This window comes from Lynx rufus, unplaced genomic scaffold (genome assembly GCF_022079265.1).
Source record: "Lynx rufus isolate CCGP_SWC_20201006 ecotype Redwood Valley unplaced genomic scaffold, mLynRuf1.p SCAF_24, whole genome shotgun sequence".
Classification (NCBI taxonomy): domain Eukaryota; kingdom Metazoa; phylum Chordata; class Mammalia; order Carnivora; family Felidae; genus Lynx; species Lynx rufus.
The window spans coordinates 5,320,643-5,345,291 of record NW_025814839.1 but is presented as its reverse complement, the minus strand read 5'-3'; the positions used below and the strand labels follow the sequence as shown (position 1 = coordinate 5,345,291).

Genomic DNA, 24,649 nt, shown 5'->3' with positions numbered 1-24,649 from the left:
CTCCTGATTGGTCAGGCCTCAGGAGGTGGGGCGGATTGAGCGAAACAAGGAACGGAATGGTGAAAAAGAAAGTCAGTCAGACGCCGAGTCCCTCCTTCAGTGATTGGCGGGTAACCTAGCAACACAGGTACAACGGCGGTAAGTAACTGCGTTGAGAAACCAGGGCGCTAGGAGCAGGTGAGTGACCCCGGTGGGGAAGGGCCGGGAATGAGCGGGAGATGGGGAATAGGATCCAGTCCGCTATCATTTGGTGCCTGAGGAATCGGTAGTCCGCACCGCGATGCTGTCCCTGCCCCAGAACCCTGCTCTCCAGCCCCTGCCTCTGTCCGGGCCTCCCTCTCCACTGCCTTCAAGGAGTACTGGGCATCTTCTGTGTCCTTGCTTCTACTCTGCCTCCCCGCTCACCATCTTCACATCCCCGCTTCCTCATCCTTAATACGTGGATGATACTAGTCAAGTGGAGTCACATCCTGGTTAACTAAGTTCAAGTCAAACATAGGTGATGGGGATGAGAGGGTAGTTTACAAGTTCCCTACCATTTCGCCCAAAGGCCATGCATTCCAGGATGAGCATGCAAATCATCTCACTTGGGTGTGTTCAGATTAGGTCCTTTCGATTATATCATTGTTTTCCTGTTGTGCTAACGACATAACTTAATTCCCATTCTTGTCCTTAAAATGTGATTTCGTTGTGCATTCTTCATTCAAAGGGTTAGTTGTTAAGGATCAAATGAATTGAGGCAATGAAAAGCTTGGCATGGAGCTGAGCAACGTAGTAAGTGCTCAGGAAACAGTGGCAGGTTTTTTCTTCCTAAAGCACATTTGTCCATTTGTCTTCCTGCTTCAAACGGATCAGAGGGAGTCGTTTTGTTCCATATCTCAAATATTCATAAGTATTCACCCAGTGCCTACTACTGGGTGCTGGAGTAGAGAAAACAGCAGCAACAACAACAACAACAACGAAAACTAATTCCTCCATTCATGGAGCTTGTCTAAAGTGGGAGATAGTCATTAATCTAGTAATATACACATAAATGTAAAAATACACCTGTGGATGTGCATTTCTAGAACGGTGGAGCATGGAGGACGACAAATCCTTTCCTCAAAGAGCAACTGTAGCCCATCAATGGATAAATGGATTAAAAAAAAAAACACGCACAATGGAATATGATTCAGCCTGTGAGAGGGATGAAATTCTGATAAATGCTACAAGGACCATGGAGAGCTAATGCTAGGTGAATATAAGCCAAGCACAAAAGGACAACTATGTATGATTCCACTTATATAAGATACCTAGAATAGTCGAATTCATACAGACAGAAAGAATAGCGGAACGAAATAATGATACATGCTACAACATGGTTGAACCTCAAAACCACTATGCCAAGTCAGGTCCATTGGCACCACTGACATTTCGGGATAGACTATTCTTTGTCGTAGAGGGCTATTCTGGGCAGGGCAGGATGTTTTAGCTTTATCCCCAGCCTCTACCCACTATATATGCCAGTAGCGCCCTCTCCCAGCTGTGACAACCAAATATATATCCAAATTATTGTCAAATGTCTCCTGGAGGCCAGAGTCACCCCTCCCTAAAAACTACTGCGCTGGGGCGCCTGGGGGGTCTCAGTCAGCTGAGCATCCGACTCTTGATTTCAGCTCAGGTCATGATCCCAGGGTCGTGGGATGGAGTCCCGAGTGGAGCTCTGCATTGAGCGTGGAGCCTACTTAAGATCCTCTCTCTCTTTCTCTCTTTTTTCCTCTCCCTCTGCTCCCCTCTTCCGCTCACACACTCTCTCTCCCTCAAATTGAAAACAAAATTACTGAGCTAAGCACAAAGTCAGATACGAAAGATTTCATACTGTATGATTCCATTTATATGATTTCATTTGTATGATATATCCAGAAAAGTTAAATGTGGGAATAGAAATTGTTTGCAAATTAGCTCATGGGAAGTTGGGGGGAAGTGATAGAAATTTTGTGGTGATGCGGCATAACTTTGGACATTTACAAACAAGTCATGGAGTGGTACAATTACAATGGGCAAATTTTAGGGGATGTAAATTGTACCTCAATAGAGTGTAAAAAAAAATTACACCCATGATAAGTACCATGCAGAAAAGGTACAGAGGGTTTCCACAGATCACAGTGCCCTCTCTGTTCCAGTCTGGGGAGAGGTAGCCATTGAGCTGAGACTTGAAGGTTGAGAAAGAGCTGATCTAGGGGTTGGGAAATGGTTTCTGGGAAAAGGAACATCGTGTGTGAAGATCCTGGTGCTTTGAACACTTTAGAGACCAGTGTGGCTGCAGCACAGAGTGAGGGCAGGAGGGCTTTGAGGGATGGCTGGTCGGGGAGATTGAAGCCAATCAGAACAAATCTCATTAAAAGAGTGAAGGAGCTTCATCCTTCTCGCTCTGCTTGCCCTCTGTCCCTGCCATGGCTCCAGTCACCATCTGTGCAGTAACAGCTCTCACATTTCTGGGTCTTTCTGGGTCTTTCTTAAAATCTACTCCAGGGGCGCCTGGGGTGGCACAATCAGTTAAGCATCCAACCCTTGGTCTCAGCTCGGGTCATGAGCTCACAGTTCGTAAGTTCAAGCCCCATATCGGGCTCTGCACTGAATGGTGTAGGGCCTGCTTGGGACCCTGTCTCTCCTCTCTGCTTCTCTCTGCCCCTACCCTGCTTGTGTGCTCGCTCTCTCTCTCTCTCTCTCTCCAAAACAAATTAAATTAAAATTAATTAATTACATCGAATAATTAAAAACAACAACAATAAAACGCAAAATCTACTCCAGATATCAACCACTCCGCCACATTTCACAGATGTCCCACCCAGCTGGCTGCTAGTGCCTTGGTGTGACCTAGAAAGAGGCGCCCCCTCCAGGCACCCACAGCCCCACAGTTGGTAAGTGGATAGCAAGTTCTGCCATCAGTAAACACCCCAACCCCTCAATGCCTGCTTCTCTTCCAGTGTTCACCCTTTGGGTAAACACCGAAACAATCCGTCAGGCAACCTGAGCCAGGACTCTAGGCACCATCCCTCACTTCCTTCTCCCCCAGCCCGCACAGTCACTCCTTCATCTCATCCCACTCATTCGCCTGCTCGATGTTCCTAGGGCCCGTCCACTGCTTTGTCTCTGGTTGAGGCCACCCACGTCTCTTCCCTAGACACCGTGACAGCCTTCCAAACCTGCTCCTTCTGTCTCGTTGCACCTGCCAACCCTTTCGCCACAATTATCCAGGCAGTAGATCTCATCCCGTCGCTCACTCCCTGCTTAAAACTCCTCCCCCAGCCTTTCATGTCTCCTCTTGAGCAATGAGGGAAGATGCCACGGTTGGATTTTCTAACCAATCAAGTTAGGATGACTTTCTTATTCCCTGCCTTCCCCCCCACCCCATAAGGTAGTCGACAGGAAGTGAAAATAGAAGCATAGACAGATGACCAGGCTGGGACACGACAAAAAAAGTACTGAAAATGGCAGGAAAGGCAAACTTGAGAAGGGGTGAGGTGTGAGGTCACTGTTCATGCCTCGTCTGGACATACACAAGTTGTTGCTAGAAGGCAAGAATCTGCCCCACCATTTCCTCTCCCAGACTTCACCCTCCGCCCAGAAAGCCCCAGACAGCCTTAGATTGGAAGCGGTGGGGTGACAGAGACCCAGCATCAGTCTCCCTGCCTACAGGCTGGACAGGCTGTCCAGGGCATTTGCCCTACCCCTGAGCAAGGCATCCCTCTGGAACATTCTAGGCGCACGTGGTCAGATGTAAATGCCATGGTTTTAGGTTGGGTTTTCACTTCATTGACAGTGAAAAATGGAAAAGGCTGAGTCTTCCTTGCTCTGTGCTAAATTCCTCCCCCCCCCCCCCACACACACACCTTTTCCCTAGGAGACAAGAACTCAGAGCAGTGAGGCACCACCTGATTTATGCTTCAACATATAATAATTATCACTCCCCTTTGAAGAGGGCTTTTAACCCTCAACAGGGCTTTCTCATCTAGTAGATCAGCCCTCCTCCACCCAGTTGCCTTTTGATGTGGTTTGGACAAGTATTGTATCCCCAGACACCAGAGAGATAAGGGACGTGCTCAGACTCATTCCAAGAGCTCCAACTGGGAGAATCATGCAGCTGGGTCTCCTGACGCTCAGCTCATGAACCTGATCTTGATTTCGTAACCGATGGCAGCTTTAGATGGCACGGATGTCAGCTTGTCAGACAGAGCTGAGCTAGCCCGGGACAGGCCTTCCTTCGAACCTGGATGGAGCGCTGGACTTGGGGGTGGGGGTGGGGGTGGGGGGGGCAGGAATTTTATAGAAGAGCAAGGCCGCTGTGGTCTAGGCCAGTGATTCTCCACCAGGGGCATCCCCCGACCTGCCACCGTCACCGTGTGGGGATATTTGTCAATGTCTAGAGACATTTTGTCTCCAACTGGTCAGAATCGGTGATGAGAAAAATGTGCTACTAGCATCGAATGGGTAGAGGCCAGGGATGCTGCTACAGGGGGCGCCTGGGTCACTCCATCCGTTAGGCATCGGACTTTGGCTCAGGTCATGATCTCACAGTTCATGGGTTGGAGGCCTACGTCGGGGCTCTGGGCTGACAGCTCAGAGCCTGGAGCCTGCTTGGATTCTCTGTCTCCCTCTCACTGCACCTCCCCCACTCACGCTCTGTCTGTCTGTCTGTCTGTCTCTCTCTCTCTCTCAAAAATAAACATAGAAAGAAAGAAAGGAAAAAAGAAAGAAAGAGGGAGGAAGGAAGAAGGAAAGAAAGAAAGGAAAAAAAGAAAGGAAAGGAAAGGAAAGAAAGAAAGAAAGAAAGAAAGAAAGAAAGAAAGAAAGAAAGAAACCCTGTCCCAGACTGATATTTCCATACAAGGCAAATGGTATTGCATGCGAACAGGTACATGTGCACATAACCCTACCTTTCCCTTCAGGCCCTGGTTAGTGGAACTGAAAGGAAACGTGATTGCAAATCAAGATGATTTGAAATCAGGGGAAAGTATCTCTTTGACCTTAGCTTTCAAATAATAGCAGCAGGTTATATTCTACAACCAATCAAATGCCTTTAGCGGGGGGGGGGGGGCGGGGGGGGGGGGCTTTCGAACACAGATTTTTTTCCCTTTAACCACAAACCAAAGAAATACATTTTCCTTCTCTGCTCAGCACACACGTGTTAATAACACATGAATACTTAATTACATGCCATGCACTCTAATAGTTCCCATTCTATTTCATTTATTTTTAACGCCAGTCCCAACTGGCGAATTGATTTCACTACTCACCGAAGGGTCGTAATCCTTGGTTTAAAAAAGACACTTCTTGAACGTAATCAAGCAGTGAGGAAAAGCCAGTGTTTCGCATTTGATAAGATTAGGATTTAAATATTTTCTTAGGTGGAGGAAGTTTATTTTAGAAGAATCTAAATGCACCACTAGGAAATTCTTCCTTTTGTCTCAAACAGCCACAGTGATACTACCCACAGTTGAATATAACCAGAAATAAACACGTCTAAAATGACATTTACCCAAAGGAGGAATTAAAAATCATGATGAATTAATTTGTAAGGAGGAGGAGACAGGAAACGGGACTCCAGGCCTCCTTCATCACCAACAGAAAAATGAAAATAATGTAGAAATCAGTCAAATTAAAAACAAATAGTAAGGGTGCCTGGGTGATTCAGCCCGTTAAGCAGCCAACTCTTGGTTTCATCATGGGTCCTGATCTCACATTCCAAGAGTTCAAGCCCCACATCGGGCTCTGTGCTGGCAATGTGGCACCTGCTTGGGATTCTGTCTCTCCCTCTTTCTCTGCCCCTCTCCTGCTTGGGCCCCCCCCCCCTTAAAATAAATAAATAAATAAATAAATAAATAAATAAACATTAAAACAATTTTTTAAAACAGTAAAAAAGAGTCAAAAGTCGTTCCATTTTGGCACTTTATAAACCCTTCTGCATACTGAGGAAAAATACATCTTCTATTTTTTTTTTAATTTTTTTTTAATGTTTATTTATTTTTGAGACAGAGAGAGACAGAGCATGAACGGGGGAGGGGCAGAGAGAGAGGGAGACACAGAATCGGAAACAGGCTCCAGGCTCTGAGCTGTCAGCACAGAGCCCGACGCGGGGCTCGAACCCACCGACCGCGAGATCGTGACCTGAGCCGAAGTCGGACGCTTAACCGACCAAGCCACCCAGGCGCCCCTCTATTTTTTTTTTAAATGTTTTAACGTTTATTTATTTTTGAGACAGAGAGAGACAGAGCATGAACGGGGGAGGGGCAGAGAGAGAGGGAGACACAGAATCGGAAACAGGCTCCAGGCTCTGAGCGGTCAGCACAGAGCCCGACGCGGGGCTCGAACTCACGGACCGTGAGATCGTGACCTGAGCCGAAGTCGGACGCTTAACCGACCAAGCCACCCAGGCGCCCCTACATCTTCTATTTTAAGAAGTATTCAGGGGCGCCTGGGTGGTGCAGTCGGTTAAGCGTCCGACTGTAGCCAGGTCACGACCTCGGGGTCCGGGAGTTCGAGCCCCGCGTCGGGCTCTGGGATGACGGCTCAGAGCCTGGAGCCTGTTTCCGAGTCTGTGTCTCCCTCTCTCTCTGCCCCTCCCCCGTTCACGCTCTGTCTCTCTCTGTCCCAAAAATAAATAAACGTTGAAAAAAAAATTTTTTAAAGAAGTATTCAAATATTAATACTAAACCATAGGGGCGCCTGGGTGGCTTAGCTGGTTAAGCATGTGACTTCGGTTCAGGTCATGATCTCACAGTTTGTGAGTTCAAGCCACATGTCAGACTTTATGCTGACAGCTCAGAGCCTGGAGCCTGCTTCCGATTCTGTGTCTCCCTCTCTCTCTGCCCTTCCCCTGCTCGCGTTCTCTCCCTTTCTCAAAAAAATAAACATTAAAAAATACTAAATTACATTATTTTTGAAATCATAATAAAAGTAATAAAAACTAGACATTATTTTTTTAATGTTTATTTTTGAGAAACACAGAGAGAGAGCGCGCACAAGCAGGGATGGGGCAGCGAGAGAGAGAGAGAGAGAGAGAGAGAGAGAGAGGGAGACACAGAATCCAAAGCAGGCTCCAGTCTCCGAGCTGTCAGCCCAGAGCCAGACACAGGGCTTGAACCCATGAACCGTGAGATCATGACCTGAGCCGAAGTCGGACACTTAACCGATTGAGCCCCCCGGGCGCCCAAGCTAAACATTATTGAGCCAGGATTTCATGTCATACTCATGACAGTTCTATTGAGTATGGGTTCCCTTACTGTCCCCATTTTACAGATGAGGAAGCCAAAGCTTAGAGGGTTTGATCGACTTGCCTAAAGCCACACAGCAAGGATCTAGAACCCACAACCTTAATCACTGTGTGTGGTAGGCTCATGTTTTTCTTTTCTCTCTCACCAATGAGGAGATAAGGGCCCAGAAGGTCAAGTGAACTTGCCCAGGGCTGTAGCTATGGCCAGTTTCCAGTAGAGAGCATTCATTAGAACCAACAGTTTAGAAATCTGTCCCCAGGAGCGCATTGCCTCCCAGCCTCCGTCACCACTCAGTGCCCTCTGTCTCCGAAGCACAGGGTAACACAGCCATGAAGTCATCACGGCAGATGAGATTCCGTCTGTTATCTGTTAATACCTCCAGCGTTCACTGCTAACAGCTCCAGCCTGGGAATCTTTTGCAAACCAAATATAACCCACAAAACACAGGTGCTCCGAAAGGACATGAGAGGATTGGGTAATATTTCAAAAGTGGTGATAGGGAAAAAAAAAAAAAAACTACAAAAAAGATAAAAACAAATTGGATTTAAATCTTTTTATTTTAAAATTCCAAGCCCCGAGTACAGGGATGGGAAACAAATAGGCCAAATGCTGGCCCACAGTTTTCATTATTAAAATATGACGCTGTCTTCTGGTTCTAATTCAGGACATAACGTATTTCGTGAAGGAACATTATCATATGATGCCAACATCTCCTTGTGAGGAAATGGGCTGGATTTGCCGTCTCTTCACTTATTCCACAGTGATTTGTTGAGTGTCCACTACGTGATCTTGGCTTGGGACAGCAGTCTCCGTCATGGATTCTCTACCCCTTTCCAGCCGCTCACTCTCTCTGCTCTAGACTTAGAAGGCTCAGATAAAGCATACAGAGTTCTGAAGAAAGCTATTTGCATGGTTGCCAAACCAGTGGGATCTCCTGAGACTAAAAGGGAAATTCCTGCTGTTTCAAAGGCAAAACCTCTGCCTATTAACCCAGCAAGTAGGTGGTGAAATCCGAACTAAGTGGCCAGGAATCCCTTAGCCATCAAAGATTTCTTTGAATCCCAAGAAGGAGCTCAGGTTAAGAATGAAGCAGGGAGTGTTAGGTCCTAAGGGCCTGGGGTGGGTGGCAATTGTAAAGCTCAGAAATGGGACAGAGCTGTCAAAAGTACATGAAATCAGGGGCGCCTGGATGGCTCAGTTGGTTAAGCTTCTAACGTTAGCTCAGGTCACCAACTCGTGGTCCGTGAGTTCGACACCCACATCAGGCTCTCCTAACAGCTCAGAGCCTGGAACCCGCTTCAGATTCTGTGTCTCCCTCTCTCTCTGCCCCTCCGCGTCTCACTCTCACTCTCACTCAAAAATAAAGATTAAAAAAAAATTTTTTTTTTAAGTACTTGAAATCAACTACACAAATTGTGAAATCCACAACATGGTTTTATTCGACCTGAAATTGGGCGGGAACTGCAAATTCTCCACTAGGGTAGGAAGTAAAAACAAATAGCATCTCTTGTGAAAACTTCTCTTTGTCATCTCCACCTCCAACCATGTTTCCCACCCCAAACCGTTCCTCCTTAGCTCTCTCCCATCTAAACCACAAGCAGCCTTTTTTGTCTAGTCATGGGAAGTAGCAAGACTGGAGCCAGGAAAGCAAAAAAAAAAAAAAAAAAAAAAAAACAAAAAAAAACTCAGTCGAAGCTACAAATCACTGAGGAAATAGTTGTCTAGGAATACATGTACTAGGAATTTTAAATTTTTTTTTTCAACGCTTATTTATTTTTGGGACAGAGAGAGACAGAGCATGAACGGGGGAGGGGCAGAGAGAGAGGGAGACACAGAATCGGAAACAGGCTCCAGGCTCTGAGCCATCATCCCAGAGCCCGACGCGGGGCTCGAACTCACGGACCGCGAGATCGTGACCTGGCTGAAGTCGGACGCTTAACCGACTGCGCCACCCAGGCGCCCCTGTACTAGGAATTTTAAACAGTAGGCTGGTACTGTAAGAGAGGGTCCGTTCAGTTCGTTTTGTTGGTTCAACGATATTTTTTGGAAGAGATGTATACACGTGGCACTAACACCACTTACATCGATTCTCATGGTGAGACGCCTATGCTGAAGATCCTTTCCAGGTCTACTTTAATTCTAATTACATCAATGAGACAATCTGAGTTTGGTGTTAATAAGTCTTTTGTATGTTAGCCTTACATCCGGCAACTTGGCTATAATTGTGCGATTCCAGGAGCATGTATAGAGATTCTTTGGGATTGTCTACATAAGTAATCATGTTATTTGCAAACAAAGACGGCTTTATTTCTTCCTTCCCAATCTGTATACACTTAATTCCTTTTCTTGTCTTATAGCATTAGCCGGGACTTCCAATATGGTGTTAAACAGGGAGCGTAAGGGGGGATATTCTTGCCTTGTTCCTAATCTCAGGGGAAAAAACTTCTAGTTCCTCACAATCGAGTATGACGCTAGCTGTAGGGCTTTTGTAGATGTTCTACATCCAGTTGTGGTAATTCCATGATATTCCTCATTTGCTGAGAAGTTTAGTGTCGTCGTTTGTTGAATTGTGTGGGGTTTTGTCAAATGCTTTTTTGCATCTATTGACATGGTTTTCCTTTTTGTTGATGTGATGGATTACGTGAATTGATTTTTGAATGTTGAATGGATCTTGCAGGCACAGGAGAAAGCCCACTTGGTTGTGGGATATAATTCTTTTCATACTTTGTTGGATTCAATTTGTGAATATTTTGTCAAGGATTGTTGCATCTATGTTTGTGAGAGATATTGGTCCGTAGCTTTCTTTTATTACAGGGTATTTGTCTGTTTTGGCATTAGAATAATGCTAGCCTCATAAAACCTGTTAGGAAATATTCTTTCTGCTTCTGTTTTCTGGAAGAAATGTTGAAGAACTGGTATAATTTCTTCCTCAAATAGTTGGTAGAATTCACCGGTGAAATCATCTAGGAGTTTTCTGTTTGGGAAAGTTATTAATTATTCATCAATTTCTTTAATATATAAAGGCCCATTGAGATTATCTATTTCTCCTCGTGAGAGTTTTTGTGATTGTATCTTCAAGGAATTGGTCCATTTCATCTAGGTTATCAAATTTATGGCCATAGAGGAGTTCATTACATTCCTTTATTATCATTTTAACATCCATGGGATCAGTAGTGATGGCCTCTCTTTCCTTCCTGACATTTGTAATTTATCTCTTCTCTCTTTTTTTTTCGTATGTCTGTAACATCTCCCTGCCAGTTGCTAATCTCGCTTTTTAACAACAGAGATCTGGACTCATGCTCATCGTCCCTGAGCAATAGCATCCAGCTAGAGTGAATTGATATCAGGATGTAGACATTCTTGTCTTCTCTGTGAGGACAGTGATACAGATTTTCTAGTTCGAAAGCTTCCTTTTTCATGAAAGTACTTAAGAATGAAAGTATACTTACACTTCAGGAAAAAAAAAAAAAAAGTTGAGTTGGTAATAGTACGCTCCGGTCTATAGACTTGGCAGAAATCACAAAGGTGGCATGTTAGTGAGAGAGATTTGGACAACCCTGAATCAGAACTAACCCTCACGAAGGCTGCTTTCCTGACCCAGACCCCACGTTCTGCTTCCCACACGACGGCCTCATGCTGCTCGACAGTCCTGTGTCGTGATCAGTTACGACGGGTGTCTCCGTAATTAGTTTATAATAAGCTCCAAAGTAGGTGAATGATTGACTCAAAAACATAAAAGTCAATGAGAGATGATTCAAAGCTCACCCTAAAATAATTCAGCCACTCACTCATTTGCATCCTGATGCGCTCTCTCGAGCGGGGAGAGCGCGATGGGGCGACACAGCTCTGTTGTCGCAAACTGTGTCTGATCCCAGGTGTGCCCGCGGGAATGCGACACCAGCAAGAACACTGCTGGTGGGACGTGTACATATACCTATAACGACAAATATGAGCATTCATAATTGTAGCTGCTAAGTAGATTGAATGCTGTGGGAACCGGATCTGGGACCCGTCTGTCCACTGGGTCTCTGCTTGACGGTATCCACTGAAACTGGGCCGGCAAAGTATCACTGTGCTTGGGCCACAAGAAAAGTCGATCTGAAAATGGTCAGACCGGACAGTTGGAGTTACGGCGGGGGGCAGGCTCTCCAGAAAGGTTGCCTGGGCTGAGACCCCAGCGTGGCCGCTTAGTAGCTATAAACTCATATGGAAACATCTCACCTCCCTCTCTGCCTCCCTTTCCCTGTCTGTGAGTAGGGCTAATGAAAGCACCTACCTCGTAAGGTTGTTGTAAGGAATGAAGGAGTTAATACACCCAAGGCATTTAGAACAGTGTTGGGTATGGAATCAGTTGTCAAGAGTTAGCTAATATCAAAATGTCGTTCTTTGCAATGAGATTCCCCCCCCCGCCTCCTCCCCCCCCACCACACTCCAGTTTTGTTTAACCCCCTCTGCCTCCATGTACCATTGTGAGATGTGCGGGGTAGTTGCGAGGGTCGGGTTTTCTTCCTCTTTTTCTCCCCAAGGGGAAGAAAATGTAATTTCGCTCAAACCCTTTTTTCTTTTCTCAAAATGTTCTGAGAGTGAAAAGTAATAAAATATCCAACAAGCCCATTTGAATGAAGCCGAGGTATAATTTGCATGATAAAGATATATTTCCATTTATAAAGTTCATCAGCAGAATTAATGACAAATAAAGGGAAGACCCAATTAAAGTTCCCCATCCATTAACAACCTTGCTTCACTCTCAGGGCAGGAATTTTAAAAGGAGAGGCTTAAGTTGGAAATGATTTAAATATTAAGGTTGGTGGCATTAAAAAGGACATGAAATGATCATATTAGGATTCAAGGGAAAGAGATTCTCCAGTGATTTTTGTCATCAGAGCGAGATGCATTTCCCCCCCCGATCGTCGTTCCGCTGGCTTCTCCGTGTTCACCCAAATGAGCTGTCAAACACTGATGGGCGTCATCATAATCAAAGAAAACAAGTTTGCCCTTTAAAGCAAAAGAGGTAATTTGGCTGAAAGCAAATTGGAAACATTTCATAGAACGTTGCATTTCCAGCTGCAATCTCTGAAGAGTTCAGGCGTTTTTTGATTTATGCCTGAGAGCTTTGGGGGACAATGGGAGAGCTTCGTGAAGCACTTTGTTCACGTTCATCCCGTGGCCACGGAGCGAAGATCTTCAGAGGGGCCGAGGAAGCTCCCTGGCTGTCCCTGAAACGTGATCTTCGGTGGGGGGGAAAGCCTTAAGGGGATTCACGAGATTGACGGGGGGGGGGGGGGTGCAGAAAGTGGGGGCGGAGAAACAAAGAGATGCAAGGTAGGGCCCTCCTCGCCTCCACTCCCAGAGCCTTCTGACTTTGGGGCCCATTTGGCCTGGCCGAGGAAGCGAGCGTCCTTAGCATCTCATCTAGCTGCCTTTCTTCCTTGCTCGTGGTCACTCGAGATGTTCCTCTGATTCCCGATCTTCTGTTCGTGTACTCCGGTTCGGGGAACTGAATATCTCTTGGGGCTTCAAGCGTCCGCGACTCCTCCCTCTGCATTTATGTCTCTGTCCCCAAGGCCTCCCAGGCCCCCCTGGATGTGTGTTGTGAGATGCCTAGAGCACGCTCAGCTAGGCTTCTTTGCTTGTAAGCAACAGACACCGACCGTGGCTAAGCACACTCTCTCTTGCTCTCAAAAACAAATAGACTTTAAAAAAACGCACAAAACGGGGCACCTGGGTGGCTCAGTTGGTTGAGCATCCGACTTCAGCTCAGGTCACGATCTCGCGGTCCGTGGGTTCGAGCCCCGCGTCGGGCTCTGGGCTGATGGCTCAGAGCCTGGAGCCTGTTTCCGATTCTGTGTCTCCCTCTCTCTCTGCCCCTCCCCCGTTCATGCTCTGTCTCTCTCTGTCCCAAAAATAAATAAATGTTGAAAAAAAAATTTAAAAAAAGAAACACAGATTAGGTTATTAAAAAAAATAAATAAAAAATAAAAAATAAAAAAACACACAAAAAAAACAAAACCAAGGGGCGCTTGGGTGGCTCAGTCCATTGGGCGACCGACTTCAGCTCAGGTCGTGATCTCACCGTCTGTGAGTTCGGGCCCCACGTCGGGCTCTGTGCTGACAGCTTGGAGCCTGGAGCCTGTTTCGGATTCTCTGTCTCCCTCTCGCTCTGCCCCTCCCCTGCTCACTCTCTGTCTCTGAAAAACGAATAAATCTTAAAAATATATATATTTTTTCAACGTTTATTTATTTTGGGGACAGAGAGAGACAGAGCATGAACGGGGGAGGGGCAGAGAGAGAGGGACACACAGAATCAGAAACAGGCTCCAGGCTCTGAGCCATCAGCCCAGAGCCTGACGCGGGGCTCGAACTCCCAGACCGTGAGATCGTGACCTGGCTGAAGTCGGACGCTTAACCGACTGCGCCACCCAGGCGCCCCAAAAATATATTTTCAATAAAATGAGCTCTTTGTCCTCCCTTCCACACCTCCTTCCCCCCAATTTGTCTAGTCCCTCAAAAGGGCCCAATCTTTCTCTCCCAGTCCCCCAAACGCAAAACAGTCTCACTCATCAAGTCCTGATGACTCCTTCTTTTTTTTTTTAAAGTTTATTTATTTTTGAGACAGAGAGAGACAGAGCATGAACAGGGGAGGGTCAGAAGAGAGAGGGAGACACGGAATCTGAAACACACTCCAGGCTCTGAGCTGTCAGCACAGAGCCCCACACGGGGCTTGAACTCACGGACCGAGAGATCATGACCTGAGCTGAAGTCAGACGCTTAACGGCTGAGCCACCCAGGCGCCCCTTGATGACTCCGTCTTCAAAACATTTCTCATATCCACAGCATATGACAAGGAGAAGGGCACAGGGAACCTGGAGGTGGCAGGCCCAGCCCTCGCCCCAAGACGATGTTGAGATGTTTTTTTCAGTGCCGCGTATGTAGCCGTGATCAAAATAGATAAAGCCCCTGCCTTCCTTGGAGCTCACCTTTTAGGGGAGGGGGAAAGACAGACAATAAACAAACAGGCCCATATATGGATGTCAGACGGTGAGAACCTAGCCGGGAGAAAAGCAAACAGGATAGGGGGAAAGGGAGGGCAGGGAGGGCAGGGAGGAGGAGAGGGTTTACGTTTTATGAAGGAAATCCGGAGAGCACTCACTACTACACCAAGATTTGAGCAGAGGAGGAAGTGCAGGAACGAGCTTTGCAGATATTTAGATGAATGCTCCAGCCCTGGGGCTTGGCGGGGGGCAGGGGTCGTGGTGCACAGACAGCAAGTGCAAAGGCCCTGTCAGAGGCTGGAGCACATTTGACATGTTCAGGGAACAGCAAAAGGGTCGGTCTGAGTGCAGAAGAGCAAGTGGTCGCAGTAGCCAGATTATGTAGGGCCTTCTAGGTCGTTGTAAGGACTTTGGCTTTTATCCCGAGTGAGATGGGGAGCTGTTGGTAGCGGGGGGTTCTGGTAAATGTCCAACAACCAGTTTGGTGGGAGGGGGCCGTGATCTGTAGTATTCGCCAATTTCCGTGTGTAAATACTCCCACCATGGCTGATTTCAAACTACTGATGGTTTGGGGCACCTGGGTGGCTCAGTTGGTTGAGCACCTGACTCTTGGTTTCGGCTCAGGTCACCGATCTCACGGTTCCTGAGTTCGAGCCCCACATCGGGCACTGCACGGACAGTGCGGAGTCTGCTTGAGGTTTCTCTCTCTCTCTCTCTCTCTCTCTCTCTCTCTCTCTCTCTTTCTCTCAAAATAAATGAAACAAACTTAAAAAAAAAAGAGTCAAGTTACCAATGGCTTAACAGGAACCTCACAAATACCCTGAAATTTTAATAACCAGTCCTCGTGAGCTGGATTTTGAACAGAGGAGTACAAGAATCTGACGTTTTAAAAGGCTCCCTCTGGCTGCTGTGATGAGACCGTGGAGGACGTGGGCGGAAGCAGGGTTACCAGTGAAGAGGTTCTCACAGTCATCTGGGTAAGAGATGATGGACCCTTGGAAGGTCCAGTGGCTGAATGACATCAGGAATGGCATTCCTGCAGTTTCCTTCTCATTCACAAAGTGGCTGCCACTGTTCCATCATTAAAGCCCAAGTTCAAGGAACGGAGGTGAAGCCAACAATGTCTTTCTTTTGTATGGGGAAGGTAAAAGGTTTCCTAGAAGCCCCTAGAAAACTTCTCTATTTTATTGGCTCTAACAGTGTCTATAGCCACTCAGAACTGTAAAGGAGGTTGAGAAGTTGAGCATTGAATATTTCCAGCCACTATATTACAGGCAAGCAAGAAGGAAGGAGGTTGGGATGGGGATGGTGGCTGCCACAAAGAGGCTGGCCTTATAAGAATCAACTACAAGAATTCGACCCAGCCTGGAAGCCCAGGCAAGTCTTCCCTGAAGAAGTGACACGTGAACTGAGATCTGAGTGCAAATAATTAACTTAGTAATAAGGAGGGAGAAGAACGTTTCAAGAAGACGAAAAGAGCATGTGCAAGGGCCCTGAGGTGGAAGGTTTATAATACCCCAAGCTCTCTACTTGCCACAACCCTTTCCCTATAAATGATCCATTACGACCAATCTTTCTCGAAAATCTGAGTTGATCCTGTTACCTGTTTCCCAAAATCAAAATGGATCCCAATCTCCTACAAGATAAACTCCAAAGTCCCCACTCTATGTTGAAAGCTGGGCATGATCTCAACCTATTCTGTGATTACAGCTTTATGCCGTTCCTCCTAGAGTTGTTGAACTTTCACGCGTGCGTGTTTCATATTCCAAACTAGGTTATAAACTCTGGCAGGACAGGAACCATTCCTTGAATCTCTTTTATATCCCCAGGAGCTCAATAAATACCCAGATAGATGACCCTTACTGCAGGGAGCAGGAGCAGACGTAAGCAGACCAGTTAAGAAGCTCTTTAATCATCCGAGTGAGAGACGATAAGGCCCTCACTCGGTGGCACAGAGGCTGCCCAGAAGGAAAGGAAAGGAGGGGGCGCTGTCAGAGAAAGAACGAAGAGACTGGGATGTGGGGGGGGGGGGAGGAGAGTGTGGGGTGGCACTCAGGTTTCCAGCTCGAGCAAGTAGGATGGCAGAATTGCCAATCGCCAGGGCAAAGGATCAGGAAGGAGCAGGGTAAGGGCTGGGGACGCGGTGAGGTCCCTCTTAGACATGGTATGTTGGGAGGCCCAGCCAATCCTGGGCAGGAGGCAGGAGGCAAGTCCGATGGTACATCTGGATCTCCGGCCAAGCCCAGACACTCAGACCAGGAAATCACCACAGTCCTGGACCTGGGATCGGGGTTCCCTGGGTTAATAATGCTAGTTATTATTTATTGAGCACTTACCACGTACAGGCCCTGTGCCAGCAACTTCTCACCGGATCTTAAGGTCTCAGTTTTATGGCTGAGGAAGCCCCGGCTTAGAGGATTGGACAAGTAGCCCAGGGTCCCCCCAGCAAGGGTCTAAACCCAAGTGGGGCTACTGCGAAGCTAGTACTCAGCCATTGTGCCAGGTAGACAACATCCATGATCGATTTCTGATCGCTGCCACAAATTTCTCAGAGAGTCTTTTCAACTTTTTATTTCGTAATGACCGTAGATTTACGGAAAAGTTGCAAAGATAGTTCAGGATCCCCAAATGCCCTGTACTCAGCTCTCCCAACGTTAATATCTTCAATAACCGTGATGGGTCTGTCCGTCAAAACCAAGAAACTAACGTTGGTACAATGCTGTTCACGACACCATCGGCTTGGTTTGGATTTTACATTTTCCTACTAATGTCCATTTCCCCTTCCAGGATCCAGTCCGAGATACAACATTGCACGTAGCGAAGCAGGTTCGAAAGACTGTGTTTCAAAGTCACTGTTCGCGCCCCCCCTGACTTTTAAAATCCATACTTAAAAACCAGCGCAGATGTGCTGTGCTGGTCCCAGTCCCATTTGCTCGCAGCCGCATTGTTCCCTCTGTCCCTGTGCTGCTCTGTCTCGGGCTGCTGACACCTGCAGGCTGCCCGTCTTGTCCTCTGGCTTCCCCGGGGTTTGGCCAATGGGAGGCGCTGGTGTCGGATTGGAGGGTGGGAGGAAGAAGAAACCACGGTATTTCCTCTTCTCTCTGCTTTGGGCTGCGTTTCCAGCGGTGGCCACAGCTCCTGGGGGGGCTATAGCCCCGCCTGGACAGGAAATGGGTGCGGTTCCAGCTTCCCCTGGGTGACCCTCATCCTCCAAGCTCACCACCAGCTCCTTCTGCGGTGGCCTCCTGCCGTTGACAGTGTCTGGGTGGCTTCCCCTTCCCTGGTTAGCCTCTCAACTCTTTCCATCGCCCGTGTAACTGGCTTTCTATATTTAGATGCTTTAAAAAAAAAAATTCAACAGCATTGACTTTTATTCATTCATGTTAAGTCACCCGAAACGATGTCTGTTGCGATTAAATGCTCATTAATGTAAATGGCTGAACAAACCCATTTCCGGGGACGCTTAATATCCTACCTAGTTAAGTCGCTTCAACAGAATGGTGTCTGCACTCCCGGCTGTGCCCTGCCTGACATCTGTGCCTGAGACCCACCTCTACCCACCTCCTTCCCTCGTGTCCAATGCCGTCACAACGCTAGAAACTGCTTTCAGTGAGAGGTTCTGCGTAAAAGCTGCGGGGCACCTGGGACGAGCTCTCGGCGTTGACGGTCGGTGGCCGCTGCGGCCACAGCAGCCACCTTCGTGCAGCACCGCGCCACTAACCGCTTACTCCTTCCTTCGCAGGGTCGCCAGAGCCACTAACGGCAGGAGACCTACGTAGTCTGCCAACGTCTGCGCCTCCCAGGGCGCACAGGGGCAAGGGAGACCGCTCGGAAAATGGCTCTCGATGTCCTCGCCGTGGCCCCTCTCTACCAGGGCCCTGACATCAACAGAATGAGGCTGACGGCAGAGCTGTCCAAAAAGCCGGCCTCCCCGCTAAAACCCTTGGTCCCCTCCAAGTCCAAACTCACCACCATCGAGACCAAGAGGGTCATGTCCGTACTGGACGAGACCATCCACAAGGTGGAGCTGGTGACCCTGCTCTCACACTTGGCTTCCAAGGACGAGGCTCTGCAGGGGATTCTGGGAGGGGACGTCAGGAGGGCGGTGAGAGAGCACGAGGACCTGTGTCGCAGGCTCCTGGACAGTGTCGCTTACCTGCAGGATAAGGAGAGGCGGCTGCAGGAGGAGGAAGAGTCTGAGGACGAGGGATGGCTCAGAGACCGCCTCCTCTCCGTGCAGCTGCAGAAATCCAACCTACTGCCGCTCATGGAGCACATCAGAGAGTCCACCAAGGACGTCCTGAGACTCTTGCTCGATAACCCGCAGGCGGCAAAGCTCTCGGAGACGCACGCGCTGGGCAGAAGCGCAGAAGCCCAGCGTTTTATTGACTGCCTGATGGAACTGCGGGGCTTCCTGTTCGAGAAGCTACTCACCAGCCCCATGGAAGCCAGAGAGAAGACTCAGTTCATACAGGATGTCAGTAGACAGAACAGGAGGAACCAGGACATCATTGATGCGCTGGAGAATGAGTTGGCGGCGAGCATGAAGAACAGGGACGCAGAGGTATCGGTCGGACCGTGGAAGGGGCCGCACGGAGAAGCGAACCCTTTCGGCGGTCGGGTTTTTGCCTCGGTGACTTAAACGCCTGCTGTCATTCACTCACCCCACGCGTACTGCTAGGAGCACTTACTAGGTGCCGGGTCTCATAAATGAGTCCACATTGTCCCTGCCTCATGCAGTTTGGGGGAAGGTAGGTCTTAAAGACCTGATTTCGTTACGGTTTTGAGAAATACGACGGAGGGTAAGCGCAGGGTGCCATAGGACAGTGTTACAAGAGACCCAAAGGGTCAGAGACATAAGAGCCAACACCTGAAGAACGAAAGGGAGTGAACCAGGCAAGAGAGGGAGGAGGAACAGGCCAGGCCAGCATCAGGCGAGCTCTTTCTGCAAAGGGCTGGGGAGTAAGTACTTTAGGCTTTGCTAGAAGACCGCACAGTACCTTTGAGGCCTCATCAACGAATGTGATCTCTGTTCGGAGGGCGAGGGGCAGATGGCACAGGTGGAAGCTCTAGAAGGATTTTGAAGAAGGGGGAACGATAACATGATTCCAACCTAATAACCATCCGGGATGCACACCTATGTATTATGCTGTGCATACGTTTGCTCAGAAGAGCCTTACAGAGTCCCCGTGAGGTGGCATCTAAGTATAGGTTTGGCTCCCAAGACAGACCCAAGATGACAGCGGCTTAGTCGAGTTGGAAATGTTTCTCTCTAGTGGGAAAGCTGGAGCAGTCACAGAAGCTCTGCCTTGTAAATTCGTCAGGGCTCCAGGCTCCTTCTGTCCGGCCTTTCTGCTGCCCACCCCACCCCCCCGCCCACACAGGGCTTCTAACCGTGGACCCAGAAGACCCCCATCATGTCACCGCTGGTCCAGCCAACAGGAGGCAGAAAGGGGAGGAGGGCCTTGACCCTGGCCCTTTGGGGATGCAACCCGGAAGTAGCCCACGGTCACGGATCTTAGCCACACCCTGTGGCTGGCTTTGCTGGGAAGGGTCGTCCGTGCCTGGGGCCAGGTTTGCCAGGAGTATTCTGCTCCACAGCCTTGGCACTGCCATTTCCAGCCCCCTGTGATACACAGAGCGCGAGGCCCTGCGAAACTGTTTGCCGCCCGGCCTCCCCCACGCCCTAGCTCAGGCTGAACCTCCTTAGGTTCTCACTGAATTTGTCCTTGAAAGCAGAGTTTGTTGAGGAATGTTTATGCGATTATTTATCTGGTGATTTGATTCGGGTCTGGCACCCCATAAGAGGACGGGGGCCTTGTCTCTTTCGGCCCCGGGGCGCTCGGTCAGGGGAGACCACGCACAGGTTGGAAGAGCGCCGGCGAGGGACAGGGAGAGGGGCCCCAAACAGCTTAGTGGGTCCCATTCGGGTGGTGGAGACGGCTTGGGCTTCCAAGTTGGACAGATCTGGGCTCAAATTCCATTTCTCCGGGTTGACAAGTGTTATCGTGTCACTTGGACCTCAGTGTGAAATGAGAGGGTGACACCCTTGGGCTGCCGCGGGGTCAAGAGAAGCTCAGACCCCCAGGGGTCCCCCCTGCCAGTTGACCCCAGCCCCCCAGGCTGCTGGCGGGAGCCAGTCACAGCACTGCTGTGCTCACAGGGAGACTCCGGGGCTTGTGACCGGCCTTTGGAGCTTATTTACAAAATGGCCCCATCCTCCACCCCCATTCCTGTTCTAGAACCTTCTGAGGGCGGTTTTGTCCCTCAAGCATTAGCGGGGGGCAATCCCCACGGTACGTGTGTCTCGTGCTCTCATGAAACACTCCTAGTGTCTCTGCCAACAGAATACTCCTGTTCTGTGCCACCGTCCAGACCTGCCCAGAGGCCTCGCCCCAGCTTGCCTGTGCCCATCACTCAAGCCAGGAGACAGAGGGGGTGGCCAAGCACATGGGGTCTGGATCAGACAGACCTGGCTTCAAGTACCCCCACCCCTCCCCGGCTCAGCTGTACAGCCCCAGACAGATGAGTCGATGCCCTTGAGCCTCAATTGCCTTGGCTGTGATCAGGCGGTCTCCGTCCCCCTTGGGCACTGGGGGCAGGGTTCCGCCAGGTAACAGCGCAGGTTGCCGGCTCCCCCCGCAAGGGAGCGTGTGGTACCAGTTCTCCTGCGACTATCGGGCATCACGTAGGTAATGATGGAGCCTCTCGTCTTCCTGGCCCAGGTGGAGAAAGAGAACTTCGTGATCCAAGAACTGAAAAACCACCTGCACCAGGTGCTCAGGCTCTCCGAGAACAACCTCCTTCGCACCAAGCAGGAGGCCGAGAAGCAGCAGAAGGCAGACTTCCGGGCCTCGCAGGCCCGGGTGGCCAAGATCCAGCAGGAGATACTGCTGCTGAGGTCACAACACCACAACCTGGTCGTGGAAAACCGGGAGGCAGAGCAGGCGCTGAGGAAGGTACGGGGGACAGCAGGGAGGGGACAACGGAGGCCCCGGGGACAGGGGAGGGGTGGTGTAGCGGGAGGGCGGGGCAGGGTAGGGCTCCCCCAGCCAGCCAGGGAACAGCTCCCCTGAGGAGGAGGGCTTGGGAACAGGGGAAGTGCAGGAATGAGCCAGTGTCTACCCCCCACCCCCTGTGCTACACATGGGCCTGGGGGCTGGGGCGGAGACACTGGTCCTATCCTCCTGCACGCTGGCTGTGTGACCTTGGGCGAGTGCCTTAACTACTCTGGGCCCCAGAGGGATGATAACACCCACCTTGTCGTGCAAAGGACCTGAAGGAGCTCCTAAACCTCAGGCGAATTTCGTAATTCCCTCCAGCCCGTGTTGCCATCTTTAAAATGAAAGTGAGCAGATCGGTCTAATGGGTCATTAGGAGAATCGAATGAGGCGGTAGGTGGAAAGTGAGTGCATTAAGTGCTCAGGACACATCACTTCTCTTGCCCTCCTCTGGGCCCTGGGCCTGCACACACCCAGCTTGCTTCCGGATCTCTTTCCTCATAAAGGAATTCTCTAATACTTGTTCCCAGTTTTCATCTCAGTGTCATGACTCTTGAGCATCTGATGGAAGCCATGGGCCTCTCCTCCGTAAGAAGGCACAGATGCACCTGCACGTACCGGGGGGCAGTTCTGGGGGGCACAGGCCCTCTGCAGCCAGCCCGTCCGTGGTGCCCAAGTCAAGAGCTCTTGCCCTGTAGGATTAGGGAGTTCGTTTATTTGTTCTTCACTGAAATTCACATAACATAAACTTAACCACCAAAAAAATTTTTTAATGTTTATTTCTGAGAGAGACAGAGAGACAGAGCGTGAGCCTGGGAGGGGCAGAGAGAGAGAGAGAGGGAGACAGAATCCGAAGCAGGCTCCAGACTCTGAGCCGTCAGCCCAGGGCTCGACGCAGGGCTCGAACTCACAGACCGCGAGATCGTGACCTGAGCCAAAGTCGGACCCTTAACCGACTGAGCCACCCAGGCGCCCCTAAACTTAACCATTTAAAAAAAATTTTTTTTGAACGTTTATTTATTTTTGAGACAGAGAGAGACAGAGCATGAATGGGGAAGGGTCAGGGAGAGAGGGAGACACAGAATCGGAAGGAGGCTCCAGGCTCTGAGCCGTCAGCCCAGAGCCCGACGCGGGGTTCGAACTCATGGACCGCGAGATCATGACCCGAGCTGAAGTTGGATGCCCAACCAACTGAGCCACCCAGGCGCCCCTAAACTTAACCATTTTAAAGTCAACAGTTCGGTGGCATTTAGTACATTCACAGTGTTGTGCAGCCACCCCCCCATCTCGTTCCAGAACATTTCCATCCCCCCTAATAAAACCCCGTACCCCTTAAGCAGTCACTCCCCATTCCCCCTTCCCTCCAGCCCCTGGCAACCACTAATCTGCTTTCTGTGTCTATGGATTTGCCTGTTCTAGACACTTGATATAAATGGAATCGTATAATATGTGGCCTTTTGTGTCTGGCTTCTTTCCCTTAGCTCGCGTTTTCAAGGTTCATCCACGTAGCATTTGTCAACACTTCGTTCCTTTTTATGGCTGAATAACATTCCGTTGTAGGTAGGGGAGCTGATCTTTAAAAAACAGATTATGTCCCTCTCCTGCATCAAAATCCACCCAATGGCTTTCCGTCTCCTTGACGCTAGGATCCAAATTGCTTCCACTGCTGACACTCCCTCCGGTGATGCAGCTTCTCACTCTGACCTCCCTGGGACCCCGGGGGCTCCTCCTCAGCCACTCCATTTCCGGCCACACTGGCTCAATTTCTGCTCTTAAACACCGCAAGCCTGTTCCTACCTCAGGGCCTTTGCACTGGCTGCTCCCTCTGCCTAGAGTGTTCTGGAGTCAGACACCTGTGGCTTCAAATTCAGGTTCTACCTCTCATTCGCTCTGTGATCTTGGGCAAGTGAGTTAGCACGTCTGAGCTTCAGTTTCCTCATCTGTGAAATGGAGAAGCTACCTTGTGGGCAAGGCACGTTAAAGCTTGTTGCAGAGTGAGCTCGGCACGGTTTGTTGTTCCTATGAATCCATCAAACGATGACTCGTTGACTTTTTTTAGAAGAAATACAAAGTGGAGACGGAAATCGAGAACTGGATCCAGAAATACGATATGGAGATGGGCGAGAAGCAGGTATTTGTGCTGTAGTCTCTCGAGTGCGTTTCCCGTGCTCCTCTAGGAAAGGCCCATGGTCTGTGCCGAGCTCTGGGCCTCCCCAGACAGGCTTCCCTGCCCCCCTACCTTAGGCCCAAGGGTTTGTCTGGCCTCGCACAGCATGGGGAGAGGTGGGAGAGGAAGGAGCCGGAAGCCGGAAGGCACTAAGCGCTTGTCACTGGGCCCAACGATCTTGGCTCCATCTAGTGTCCACATCCCATACTCTCTGTCCCTTCTGCACGCGGCTCCTGCCAGCAGCCTCATGAGCCAGGGCTCCTCCTGGGCAGACTCAGGCACGGGCTTGCCTCCCCTGCTTCCCTCAGTCGCCCAGGTTTCTCCTGAGGGCCCGAGATGTGCCGCCTGCTGGGACAGCGCAGTGAAGCTGGTCCCTGTTATCATTTGGAGCTTCTACTCCAGTGTCCCTTACCCGCTGTGTGACCTGAAGCAAGGGGCTTGACCTTTCTGAGCCTGACTCTGCATGTGATCGACAGTCATCCCCGTGCTGGGACCACGAAGGGGATACAGTGAGGCACCACGGTCACACAAATGCTAGCACCCGGCGCAGGACGCGGCCTGGAGGAAGCGCTTAGCGAACGGAGACCTAGAAAACAGGGTGCCCTCAGGCCCACCTTCCCACAGCTCTGGGATCGTAGGCGGCACTGCCGGGGCGGAAGCCCCTTCGGGAAGGGCGGGGGTGCACGCAGGGGAGGGTGGCAGGCGGCGCCCCGTGCTCGGTGACCCCCACTCCCTGCCCCCCCACCCCAGGACGAGTACGAGGAGCTCGACATCATCCACAAGGAGGAGAAGGTCCAGCTGGAGGAGCTGAGGCAGAGGTACAAGGTGCTGGTGGAGGAGTTCGCCCAGATCCGGGCCGAGCGGGAGGTCAATGCCAAGAAGAAAACGGAGGCCGAGCAGGAGATGCTGCGCATGGTGCGGGCCGCCACGCTCATCCAGGCCGTGTGGAAGGGCTACCTGGTCCGTTCCGTGCTCAGGTCCAGGAAAAAGCGAAGCAAGAGCAAAGGGAGGGGCAAGAAGGGCAAGGGCAAGGGCAAGGGCAAGGGCAAGGGCAAGGGCAGGAAGTGAGTCTCCCCCTGGGCGCCCCACTCCCCACCCGTGTCGCCACGCTCCTCACTTCTCGGAGAGCAGGCCGGGGGGCCACGAGGAGGGGGAGCCCGGCCATTCCCGGCTGGAGGGATTTTTCAGAGTTAAAAACCATCTCAAGTCCCATCCTACGAATAAACGTCGCTTTGC

At 50.0% G+C, this 24,649-nt stretch overlaps 1 protein-coding gene and 1 long non-coding RNA gene across 2 annotated transcripts; one reads left to right on the top strand and one right to left on the bottom strand.

The window, feature by feature from the left end:
- The first annotated feature begins 58 nt into the window (after nucleotides 1-58).
- On the top strand, nucleotides 59-24,649 carry IQCD (IQ motif containing D). Its single transcript, XM_047088309.1, has 5 exons — nucleotides 59-138; nucleotides 17,988-18,809; nucleotides 20,971-21,204; nucleotides 23,306-23,377; nucleotides 24,164-24,649. Exons 2-5 carry the CDS (start codon nucleotides 18,081-18,083, stop codon nucleotides 24,479-24,481), a joined length of 1,353 nt encoding a protein of 450 aa, XP_046944265.1. The 5' UTR covers nucleotides 59-138; nucleotides 17,988-18,080; the 3' UTR covers nucleotides 24,482-24,649.
- Nucleotides 13,993-18,296, bottom strand: LOC124518338 (uncharacterized). The gene is made up of 3 exons (XR_006963657.1): nucleotides 18,215-18,296; nucleotides 16,582-17,583; nucleotides 13,993-14,230 (listed from the first exon to the last, which is right to left on the bottom strand). It is a non-coding gene; the product is annotated as an uncharacterized LOC124518338 (long non-coding RNA).

Excerpts from the sequence above, each read along its gene's own strand:
- IQCD (XM_047088309.1), top strand. The coding sequence starts at position 18,081 with ATGGCTCTCGATGTCCTCGCCGTGGCCCCTCTCTACCAGGGCCCTGAC. Across the intron at positions 18,810-20,970 it reads TGAAGAACAGGGACGCAGAG|GTGGAGAAAGAGAACTTCGT; the intron begins GTATCGGTCGGA and ends TTCCTGGCCCAG. Across the intron at positions 23,378-24,163 it reads TGGAGATGGGCGAGAAGCAG|GACGAGTACGAGGAGCTCGA; the intron begins GTATTTGTGCTG and ends CCCCCACCCCAG.